Source organism: Eublepharis macularius, chromosome 13, assembly GCF_028583425.1.
Source record: "Eublepharis macularius isolate TG4126 chromosome 13, MPM_Emac_v1.0, whole genome shotgun sequence".
Classification (NCBI taxonomy): Eukaryota; Metazoa; Chordata; class Lepidosauria; order Squamata; family Eublepharidae; genus Eublepharis; species Eublepharis macularius.
In genome coordinates this window covers 45,184,232-45,195,921 of record NC_072802.1, presented here as the reverse complement: position 1 = coordinate 45,195,921, position 11,690 = coordinate 45,184,232, and the positions used below count along the sequence as shown (strand labels likewise).

General features: G+C 49.1%; 1 protein-coding gene across 1 annotated transcript; it reads left to right on the top strand.

Annotated features, from left to right (window-relative positions):
* The first annotated feature begins 2,655 nt into the window (after positions 1–2,655).
* On the top strand, positions 2,656–10,997 carry LOC129341442 (glycine receptor subunit alpha-4). Its single transcript, XM_054996639.1, has 8 exons — positions 2,656–2,788; positions 3,062–3,129; positions 3,742–3,965; positions 4,093–4,175; positions 4,702–4,842; positions 5,143–5,357; positions 7,059–7,208; positions 10,704–10,997. Exons 1-8 carry the CDS (start codon positions 2,710–2,712, stop codon positions 10,995–10,997), a joined length of 1,254 nt encoding a protein of 417 aa, XP_054852614.1. The 5' UTR covers positions 2,656–2,709.
* Positions 10,998–11,690: the final 693 nt, after the last annotated feature.

Here is an 11,690-nt window from a genome sequence, read left to right as displayed (position 1 = left end):
TACCACATAGGGCTGTTTTGAGGATGGAATGGAAGAGGCTGCTTTGGGAGAGAGATGCAGCATGAAACTATTTTCATAAATGCCACAGAGCAACCATTTTAGAGGCTTTGTTTCTTGCAGATACGTGTTCCTTCTTTATTTACAATATTTAGAACCAGGCTCTCTATCTTTGATGCAAACACAAGCAGACAGTTTTCACACAGTTGCTCCAATGCTGAAGAAAGACTTGTAAATTATACCAGATCTTCCGTCACCCAGAGAGAGAAGCTTTTGCTCTGGAACACAAACTCCAGGGGACATCCCTGCTCTTCCTCCCCACCCCATCACTGCAGGAGCATTTTAGATCATGATATGAATTTTAGCTTGTCTTGGCTGAACTTTCAGAGGGGCTGTGGCCTTGCAGTGTGCTTTGCTCTGCTTGGAAAGACTCTTAGGATTGCACTATTTTATTTTGTAAAAGCAGGAGCTGGAGCGAAGGTCTTGGCCACAGAGTTTGGCTCTGTGCAGCTCGTGCAAAGCTCTTTTTATTCGAATTGACAAGAGCCTTGGGAGATTTGTGGTAAAGGCATCATCCTTTTGTTTTTCTGGAGATGGAGCAGTCTACCTCCAACATGGGGATTGCTGCACAAGAGATGGGGAGTCAGGCCAGCTTTGGAGAAGCAGATGCAGCTCTTCAGAGCTAGCAGAATTGGATCAGAGGTACCTGGCCCAGCCCAGCCAAAGAATCTCCGTCAGCTCTGCTTCAGCTGATAAGACATGAGCAGGAGAAGGGAGGGCATCTCTTTGCCCCTTTTAAATGCTGTTCAGAAAGTGTCTTTTCCATGCAGGCCACGTGTGGGACCTTAACACAAGACTCAGCACAAACAGATTTTAAAAATCAAGACTGCCGAGAGACTCCTGCAGTGTTTTCTTGCTGGAGGAAGAGGATGGGGCAGAGAGGAGAAAGTCCCCTGGAGTTTTGATGTTCCGTACCAAGAGCGAATGCCCTTGAGGTATGGAAAGGGCTGCTCCTGTGAGGGCAGCTTTCCCAAGGCCACAAGTCCCAGCCTGGGGGAGGAGGAAGAAGGCAGGCAGCTGGAAGGGCAGGGAGGGCTGCTTTCTGTACTACTGATTCCTTTAATCTGTCTATTGATTGGTTACTTGCTGGAAGCATTCTGGCTGAACATGTTGACAGCCCTAATTCCAAGCAGAACTGCCAGGAAGCATCTCCTCTGCCTGGGGCCCTCAAAGCTCTTTGCTCTGAATTGCAAGAGCAGGCCCCTGAAGGCAAAAAACAAAAACCAGGCCCAAGCTAGCAAATAAGTAAAAAATAAAATGTGCACCTCTTGCAGTCGCTGGCTGAGAAACATTTGTCCTGAAGTCCAGCAGCCTTTTCTGCTGTCCCCTGACTCGGTGCTCCAGGAAGGCTGCAGCCAGGTCCCCGAGGGCAGCCCTTCTGTTAATCCACCCCCAGAACTCCCAAGCCAAGAGAATGCAGTCCCTCCTCAGAAATGTCTGTTAGGAAACTTCTGGCTGCCCCACAATGCATTTTGGCTAAGCACACCAGATCATATACTGCCTGGAAGTTGCCACAGAGCAGTGGGAAAGCGGGTTAGCTTACTCTTTGCTGTAGATTCAGGTGGCTGTGGTTCTGCCAAAAAGGTCCAACTTGGCAGTGGGAACAAAATGTTGGTCCATGGGATGCCCTTCTTCCTTTGAGGAGGGATCACATCTTTAGGGGTGGCTTATGCTTAAGGCATTTGAGCGCTGAAGTGGGGAGTGCTTCACTTTGGAAATATGATTATGAGGTTCTGTTCCCCCACTCCAGTTGAATGATGCCAGTTGCACACCCAAAAACATACCCATGTGACACCTCACACAGCTGACATCTTGTTTTAACTCAGCATGACAATGCAGTGCCTACCTGGCCATGGATCTCTGGCAAACTAAAATGGCATATACAGGAAATGCTAACTGGTTAGAAGAAGATGCTAAACACATGGAATGCTACGAAGGTTAATTTTCTGTGCACACTCCAACATTGCAGTACGACTGCCAGTCTTCAGTTCCAGAAAGGGTTTTTTTCCCCTGTTGTACGATATGGCTGCCAGTCTTGATCCAGGGCCCCTTGAGCCACCCCAGCAGCACTGCCAGGCTCCTCAGCAGCCTGATTCTAACCGAATCGGGGCCAAATCAGGCTGTTGTGGATCTCAGGAGCGCTCCAAGGCCCCTTGCAGAGGAGGTGGCAATGCCCAGCCCGGCTGCCCTACCCTCCCCCCGCCACGATCGGGGTGCTGCAGAGGGAGCAATGCCCAGCCTGGCCACCCTGCCCTCCCCCGGCCCAGATTTGGGCACTGTAGAGGGGGCAATGCCCGGCCGGCTGCCCTGCCCTTTCTAGAGTCCGTCATATTTTTTTCCCATAACGGGTTTTGTTGCTAGCTTTTAATAATTCCACCAGGGTGCAAAAAAAACAACCAGCACTGTTTGACAGTGACCTTCTAACTGGCAACAAAATCCTTGCTGCTCTGCTCAAGTGATACCACTCTGTGCATGCTGTGGGGTCATATTCAAATCTTGTGAAAGGTCAGCCCCTAATCTGGCAGTGACATGTCAGTGGAAATGTATTGGTGGAGCGGGGTCCATCAGTTGATGTCACATCTCTTTTCACTCCTCAGACTGGGATCAGGAAAAGGAGAAATCAAGTCTGCCCCACGGAGCATCCCCCAACCAATGTCTCCCTCTGATTTCCTGGACAAACTTATGGGCCGAACGTCAGGGTATGATGCTCGCATCAGACCTAATTTCAAAGGTAAATTCTTCTGCATCTGCTTCCAGCATGGCTACCTGATCCACAATCCCAGAATGCGGATTCTTACCTGACTTCTTGTATCCAAGTGCCAAAGCCCAGTAGGGGTATTCATGACCAAGCACCTTCTTCCCCAACCAACACCAGCCAGGGACAGCTCGGGGGGGGGGGGTTAAGTGAAGCAGAGTGGTGCCCAGGGCCTGAAGATCTCCCCCACCCATCTTGTTCACTCAGCGTCACATATCCATTCACACATGCATTTTCACTGGCTTACAGGCCCGCCCGTCAACGTGACATGCAACATCTTCATCAACAGTTTTGGTTCGGTCACAGAAACCACTATGGTAAGGTTTCTCTCACTTCCTCAGCATCTTTTATCCCCTCTCCAAACACCTCCAGATGGGGACTCTGGGCAAGGCAGTACAAATGGATTTCTTGGATTCAAACTCTGTTCTGATAGCAGTTGTCCACCAAAGTGGGTTTCCTAATAGGGAGGAAAGGGGTGTGGTGTGAAAGGTAAAGAAGCTACTCCCAAAGAGGAAGTCTTGTGTGAAGGCACTAGCAGTGAAAAGACAACAGCCTTTGAGCCTGTACATCAGCTGTCAATTCTTACTCCCCATAATGCACTAATAAACTGCTTGTCAGTTGCCTGCAACTTTACATTTTTATGCTTTCTAGGATGCTGGGATTTCCCTGTCAGTTCTGGAAGCATCCCATTGTAGTGTAGAACCAGGTCAAGGAACTTCCCATCCCCACCTGTTGCGCAGTCAGACTAAGGCCAATGGCCAGAATTCTCCCCGATTCCTTGAGCTCCCACTTCTCTCTCATGGAGAGGATATGCAACACACTTCAGGCAACTTACAAAAGCTACTAGGCTAGCTTTTCAAGTATGTGTATGTGTGTGCAGTGCAGTGTTGTCCCTACCTGCTTATGTGACCATGGCTCTGGGCTCCTAGGACTACCGTGTCAACGTCTTCTTACGACAGCAGTGGAATGACCCTCGCCTGACATACCATGAGTACCCTGATGATTCATTGGACCTCGACCCCTCTATGCTCGACTCCATCTGGAAGCCAGATTTGTTCTTTGCCAATGAGAAGGGAGCCAACTTCCATGAGGTCACTACAGACAACAAACTTCTGCGCATCTTCAAGAACGGGAATGTGCTCTACAGCATCAGGTGGGTCAAGCCAAATCTCACTTCTATTGCCCTTTCTTCATGTTCCTTGCTGACATTGCTGCTCAAAAGCAAAGCAGGTATTCATACGGGATACTCATAATCCTCCCCCTCTATTCCCCCCACTCAGGTTGACATTAATCCTCTCCTGTCCCATGGATCTCAAGAACTTCCCCATGGACATCCAGACATGTACAATGCAACTGGAGAGCTGTAAGTTCTACCATTAAACATACAAATAGAGTTCCAGGTACTGTGGAGAACATGTGAGGCCCCTACTTGAGAGGGGAGACAACCATCATTTAAAAGAGAAAAAGTGGTGAAACCAATGAGATTGTCAGCAGTGATGGGGAGTGACTGTAGGGTGTAAAGTGGCATCAGAATGATATCAAGGTTAGTCCAAGAAGTTCGTTACAGGAGTAGGGAAGGTTCAGTGAAGAGTGATGAAGGTGGAAGATGTGGGGTGGATGGTTCTTCTTTTGAAGGCAATATTTGGAGCAGTGGAAGAGAGGAGGGGGGAAGGGGTTGGAGATCAGGACAAAGGTAAAGTTGATGCTGGGGAGGGGGGCTAACAAGGGGGAAGGTGGCTGTGATTCAGCAAAGAGGGAAGTGACGCACATGTGATGATTCAGTTCATGGAATGGAAGGGATGCTTGTCAGAGAGGATAGAGTTTCTGCATGGAGCACTACATTTTTGAGGCCCTTCCCTTCCTCCTTTGCATTTCCCTCTTCCTTGCAGTTGGCTACACAATGAATGACTTGATCTTTGAGTGGGTGAAGGAGCAAGAAGCTGTCCAGGTGGCCGAGGGCTTGACGCTCCCTCAGTTTATTCTACGGGAGGAGAAAGACCTGGGCTACTGCACAAAATCTTACAATACAGGTAACAAACCATGGTCAGTGGGCTGTGGCCCCTCCACCACCCCTTCACAGACAATTATCCCATACCCTCCCCTATATGTACCAGCATGCCCTGAGGCACGTGGAAAGGTGTTTGGTGATTGGCCTACTGGATTTTTTTTTTAAAATCCTGGTTCCCTTCTTGTGGCCTTTATGGGGGATCTGGATATGTTTGTAAGTGAGGAGAAAACCATGTTGTGATTGTGACCAGCATGGACCCCTGCACCAGTTTCCCCGCCATCTGCTCTGCTTCTGAATTTTCTGCTTTCCCCCCCGCTTCTAGGGAAGTTCACCTGCATTGAGGTAAAGTTCCATCTGGAAAGACAGATGGGATACTACCTGATCCAGATGTACATTCCCAGCCTGCTGATTGTCATTCTCTCCTGGGTCTCCTTTTGGATTAACATGGATGCTGCTCCAGCCCGCGTGGGGCTCGGCATTACCACAGTGCTCACCATGACTACCCAGAGTGCAGGTTCTCGGGCATCTCTGCCAAAGGTCAGTGTAAGTGGGCAAGGAAAAGGGGAGAACATGAATTTTATGCAGAGAAACCCAGCATGCAGGAGAAATGGCTCTTGCACATAAGCCCCAGTTTCTCGTGCCCCTAGCATTTGGGTTAAAAGGACAGTGGGAGGGCACTTTGCAATAAGGTCCCTCTAGTACAACTCTCCACATATCCTGTTGTTCCTCCCTGCTCTTGTGCACCATCCTGTCTATCAGCTCTTCGTCCTCTTGAGATGGTACCAAGAAATTAAAAGAAATCATGCAAGATGTGATGAAACACTTCTTTGCACACTCAACATGAGCAAAAGAACTAAGGGGGAGATTCGTGACTTTATTTTATATGATGGTACAATATTGTCTCAGTGCAGGGAGGAGGAATCACACAGGCTCACTGGAAATGGAAATTCTCAAGATTAAGTAGTAAATGAGTTTGATGGAACATTAGTTTTGGATAGTTATCAGAATGCCTTGTTAAAGGTTGCCTTTTAGCAGGAATGATGGAAATGATGTTTGATTATTAGCCAGACACACTTGGTTGTCTTGAGACTTACTGGGAAATGCCAGTATTTTATGAGATTCTCCATTGGCTGCCTAAAAAGATTAAAATTACCAGTAAATGACAACATTCTAGCCTTTTCTAGAACATCTATGCATTATATTTGTAAAGCTTAACATTTATCTTTAGGTATCCTGTTATACTTTAATTTAGGGTGGTGGTAGGTAATAACAATCACACGTCATGTCAGGGAGAGAATGAAAAGGTTCTCAGGGTGTAAAGGGTGGAGATTTGAGGATTTGTTATCCTTGTGGAGCCCATTCAGGAGTTCTTTTTGGCCAGTGCAATGGAGCCACCAGCAGCTGGAGGCCAAGCAGAAGTTCAACATTTCTCCTTCACCCTATCGGGGAGGATCCCCCTTGCCTGCTGAGCTCCATCTTGCTGACATCTGCACCCCATCTGCTTAGAGATGCCACTGCTTTGAATACAGCACACTGTGCAAATGGCTTCATTGAGCCAAACCAAAGGGAGCAAAAGGGAGCAGCATTAGTCACGTTCAGATGGCCCCTTCCCCTGAGGCTGCCTGCCTCCTCTCAAGGAACCCAAACTTCCATGCCTGGTTCCAGGAATGCAGATCAGGAGGTAGTCAGAGGAAGAGGGCTGAGCCAACATCCTTGGCTGAGACCCTTTTCAAAGGGCAGTCCTCTGGCTATTTTGCAGTCCCATCTTACTCCCATCCTACTCACAGTGGCCCCTTGTTACTCCAACCTGTTTCACTGTTTCACTGCGCACACTGCCCCACCTTCTTTCTGTGGTGGGGAGAGGTGGGCAGGAACCAAAGTTCCTCTTTTGCATTTAGCTGAGCAGGTTTGCACCACAGGCACCAGAAAAGGCATCACCTTTGTCTACCCACAAGACCAGCACAAACAGCCACACATGTCATCTCCAGCAATGCTGCCAAGGGGAGCTTATCAGTTCTCCCCTATCCAAAGTGGGATAGTGCTGGAGGCCTTAGGGATGGCCTAGAGGAATCCACAAGGAGGAAAAACTGGTTGGTCCAGAGCTGTTGAGAAGGACCCTGGGGTTGTGGCCTGGGTGCAGGGAGTGTGGGTGAAGTGGGGGGGCACATGGGGCACCTAGTACTGCAGCCCTCTACTGCTCCCACCTGCTGACCTCTGCATATTGCCTCTCCTTTGCAGGTCTCCTACGTCAAGGCAATTGACATCTGGATGGCTGTCTGCCTGCTCTTTGTCTTTGCTGCCTTGCTAGAGTATGCAGCAGTCAACTTTGTCTCACGCCAACACAAGGAGTTCATGCGCCTGCGCAGAAGGCAGCGGCGGCAGCGAATGGTGAGTGAGACTGGGGCTATGGGATCAACCCACCTCCTTCCTCTGGGCTGGCTTCTTGTGGGATAGGATTGACATGCTGGCCATTGCCTTAGCAGTCTTCTCCATCAGACAGAATGGCCATGGGCAGTGGGGGAGGGGGGTAACAGGAGGGGGGAATTACAGTGGCTGCCATTTCTCTGCTGTGGCACCTGACACCCCTTCAACAACACAGAGAGGCAAGCCCAATTAGCATTCTTCTAAGGTAAGGAAATTGCCACGGGTTGCACCTCCTAATTCGGCACTTTGCTTGCCAGTTTTTGAAGGCAAAAGCAAGCTGCACACACTCCCTGCAAAAAAAGTCAACCTTTCATGGAAATGGCCAGAGCTATTTTTACACAACGTTCCTCAATCCATTTCAAATGCCTTCCATTGTGTCTGCCGGTATTTTGTTTTGATAATGGCTCTCTCACTTCCCCTGCATCTCTGCCATGCAAACTGGTTTTCAAGCTAAACAAGCAATTCCAAATAAGGCTTCCTAAAGGTAGCCATGAATATGGCCTCTGCGCTTAGCCCCCAAAGCAGAGGGATGCATCAAATCCAGCTGGGCTGCTTGTGTCTGGTCAGAGGCAATCTGCAGATGGTGGCATTCTCCAGATTTGCCTCTGGTCCGCTGCAGGCAGCCTGGATTTATGCAGAGGCTAAGTAAACTACAGCATAGGGCCGCAGATTGTGAAAGGCCTCTAAATACAAAACATTACTAAATAATCATTTGGGGTAATATTATATGGTCTCTTAAACTTGACATAGCTTATGATCTTAGCATATCTTAATCTAGCCCTGACTGAAGTGCCCAGCTTGGGGAGGGGGTGCTAGCTGGAATCTCTCATTTGATGGAAATAACAACTAGCCCAAAGCCTGATCTCACACATGGTGCACATAGATAAGGCAGTTAACCCTCCCTTCCCTGTTCTAGCCACTATGAAATCCATCACAGATGGGGCATGGTCAAAACTCAACTCCAGCAGCGCTTTTCACAGAATCATTCCCAAGTATCTGGGTAGAAAGGGGCAAGTGGAATGAGTGCTCTAGGAAGAGCCACCCTCTGGCCCATGCGTGCAATTCCATTTGGCTGCTCTTTCCTCTCCAGTGGCCCATCAGGATTGCTGGGCTGCCCTCTAGTGAACAAGACAGCAACTGTTAATCCCAAGCCATTAGAAGAAAGGAAAAAGCATCTTGCTCATTATCCTTAGGCAAAGGCACCTCGGAGGCCACCAACTTCATATCCAAACAGCAAACAACACTCATCTGAAACGGGGCAAGTGGGCCCAGGTGTGGATTGCCCAGCTGAAGGTCAGTGGGCAAGAAGAAAACAAGCCCCCAGAAGACCCTCAAAGGATAGGCAGCCGTGACAGAGAGGCCCCAGGGCTCCACATAACATATTTCCCCCAATGCCTTGTGGTGCCTGGTCACCCACCCACCCCCACTATGTGATCCAGAGAGAGACTATAGTGGCTTCTTCTACAAAACGAGGCAGCAGGTGCTGGGCAGGATAGACTGTTTCCCTGATCAGAGAGATAGCAACCTAGGTATGTGCAAAGCAGTTAATAACATCAAGTGCCTCTGAGCATGTTCAGAATGGCTTCCAAAAGACTTCTGTGTTTCCTTAATGGCTAGCAAAAGAAAAAAAAAACAGGCAGAGACTTTCAGAATGTTGGACTCCATGTCCAGCCCCCAAACAATCCCAGAACGCTTGACTGCAGGATCCCAGAATACCTTCAGCCTTATTATTAACCCTCATCTGTAAGTTTCCCTACTCTGTTGGAGGTGATTCACACAAACATCAACATCCAGTGTAAGCAGTCCACATTTACTGTGCAAACCTAAGCAGTTGCTCCAGTCTAAACCCAGTGAAATCAATGGGCATAGACTGGAGTAACTCTACTTAAGACTGCACTGGTTTTGTTTCATTTAGCTATTTATACCCTGCTCTTCTCCCCAACTGTAAAGTGGCTGGCAACTTTGTTGTCCCCGTCTCTATTTTAATTTTCCAACAACAACCCTGTGACACTGGTTAGGGGGAGAGGGAGAGAGGGAGATTGGTCCAAGGCCACCCAGCAAGCAAACATGAGAATTTGAACCTGGAATCTGAACCATTCTAACTACACCATGCAGGTTCTCATCATCTGGCTCTTCTGCAGGGGCAGGAAGTAGGAGGTCACTAAGCATGGCAACGCCACTTTTGAGCTTCCCAGTCAAATGCCACCCATCAGCCACAGACAAGAGGCCCATCAAGAGCTGGCTGAGCTCCCCATTTTTGCTTCCTACTTGGGATAGCAGAAACAGGGGAGCTGCTAAGCATCTGGCTGGTCTTAAGTTGTGCTGCGGCAGGCGATGTAGTGTGAATGCATGAACCAGCCCCAAGCTAATCTGTGCCAGCAAAGTCATCAAGTCACCCACTGTCCTGTTTCTGTTTGCTCGGCACTCACTGCTGGATTTAAAAGGGTCTGACCGGTCAGATGCCCAGCCTGGAGTCCCTGCAGGAACCTGAGGGCCTGCTCAGCAGCGAGTCCACCTACGACACCCTCTCTCTATTCGGCAGCACCGACTCCAGGGTAAAAACCAAACCTACCTCCTCCCCCCATAAGCCCGCCCACCCACAAATCTTAATGTGAATCTGCCCAACCCCAAACCTTCCCCTTGCCCTCCCCACCTCTCCTTTGACTACAAAAAGGTCATTTAGTGCAGCCCGTAGAAAGGGGGCAGGGCTGGTCTTCATCAAAGTGCCCTTGACAGTCAAATGAGAGCAGAGGGAGGAAGAGAAAGCTAGAATGGAGCACATTAGGACACAGTTGCAGAAATAAGCAGCCCAAACAATGCCTTTTATTGGGCGAGCAATGGTTGATGCAAGCATTTCAGTACCACAGGATGCAACACCAGGCTCAATAGGAAAGCAACCAATAATGGTGGTGATCTTTAATCCTTGCTCTGCCCCCTTTCCAACCAGGATTTGATGCCCAGACTTGGATCAGCCGCTACTGGATACATGCATTAAAAGCAGCCCCCTCCTTGGCCCCACTGAACAACATGCCGGAGTGGCCATCTAAAAGGAGTGGACATCCTTTGGCCGTCAAAAGTTAACCACAGGCTCCTTCCCCTTCTCATCTTCTCACACCTCCACATTTGTGCAGTTGTGGTGGTTGCCGGTGTCTCCAGGGCAGCCCCATGTTTTCTCAGAAGTGCAATAAGAAAGACGGCATTCAAGATCAGAGCATGAGCACTTCTTCAAACAAAAAGTGCCAGGGAGGGACTGATGATGTGTCCAGCACAGCTGGCTAAGCTGTAAGCAGGTCTGCAATACCTCCCTTGCATAACCATACTGCACATAAACACTGGTCCTTTTGCCTGTTATGTAGGGTTGTATTTGGACAAAATCAAGCAGCCGGGCATTTAAATGACAACCTTACCAAATGCCACACCTATGTTTTGCTTACTGATTCTGTCCTTCCATCTCTGTAGGAGGAAGAGATTGTCCGTGAAAGCCGGTTCTACTTCCGGGGATACGGCTTGGGCCATTGCTTGCACATGAAGGATGGAGGAGCCATGGAGAGTCCCAAGATCTACAGCCCTCCACCTCCGACCTCACTCCTGAAAGATGGAGAGATGATCCGGAGGCGCTACTTGGACAGGGCCAAGCGGATTGATACCATCTCCCGGGCCGTCTTCCCTTTCACCTTCTTGGTATTCAACATTTTCTACTGGGTGGTCTACAAAGTGATGCGCTCGGAGGATATCCACCAAGCCATGCCCTGACATTTTAGCAGAATTTGTGACTAAGCTAACTTGCTGTGGCTGACTGTATTCTTTCTGGCAGTCACTATGTGAAATGCTGGGATGCTGGTTGCTTCTCCAAGGCTAGCATTTGTTTTCTTGGACATACAACTTTTCTTGCCAGCTGAGAACCTTGGCAAGCTGTGCATGGCATTAGAGCTGCAAAATGTGGCCGTTCTTCATCTTCCCCAGCATGGTAGTCGGGCTGTGTTTCTCAAGGTGCTGCAGTTCCTTTCCCAAGCACTCTATGACACTGGACTTCTGGAGGCACCAGCATTTCTATTCCAGGACTGTGTTGTTTTCCTAATGTCCAACAAGGAATTCAGAGGCTAGCACAGGGCAAGCCCTTAACAACCAAATCCAGTTCTCCAGGACTGTAACTTAGAGTGAAGCCACCTTCCTGCCCTCAAACCCACCCATATTTAATCAGCATGGTCATTTAGAGGACATGATATTGATTCAGAGGAAGAAGGGGCATTTTCCAAGACCCCAGAATGATGCTGGGGGCTCTAGGCTTCTGTTCTGCATTGGCAGCCTGGACATGCCCCAGAGGCCTCTCTTTCCGTGATCCCTCCTACCACCAGAGCCTTGGGGCAGCTGTGCTGGTGCATTTCCCCCACCCCAGCATTTATTAAAGTCGATAGTAAATGGGTAGATTGAGTCTGATCCTGCTGG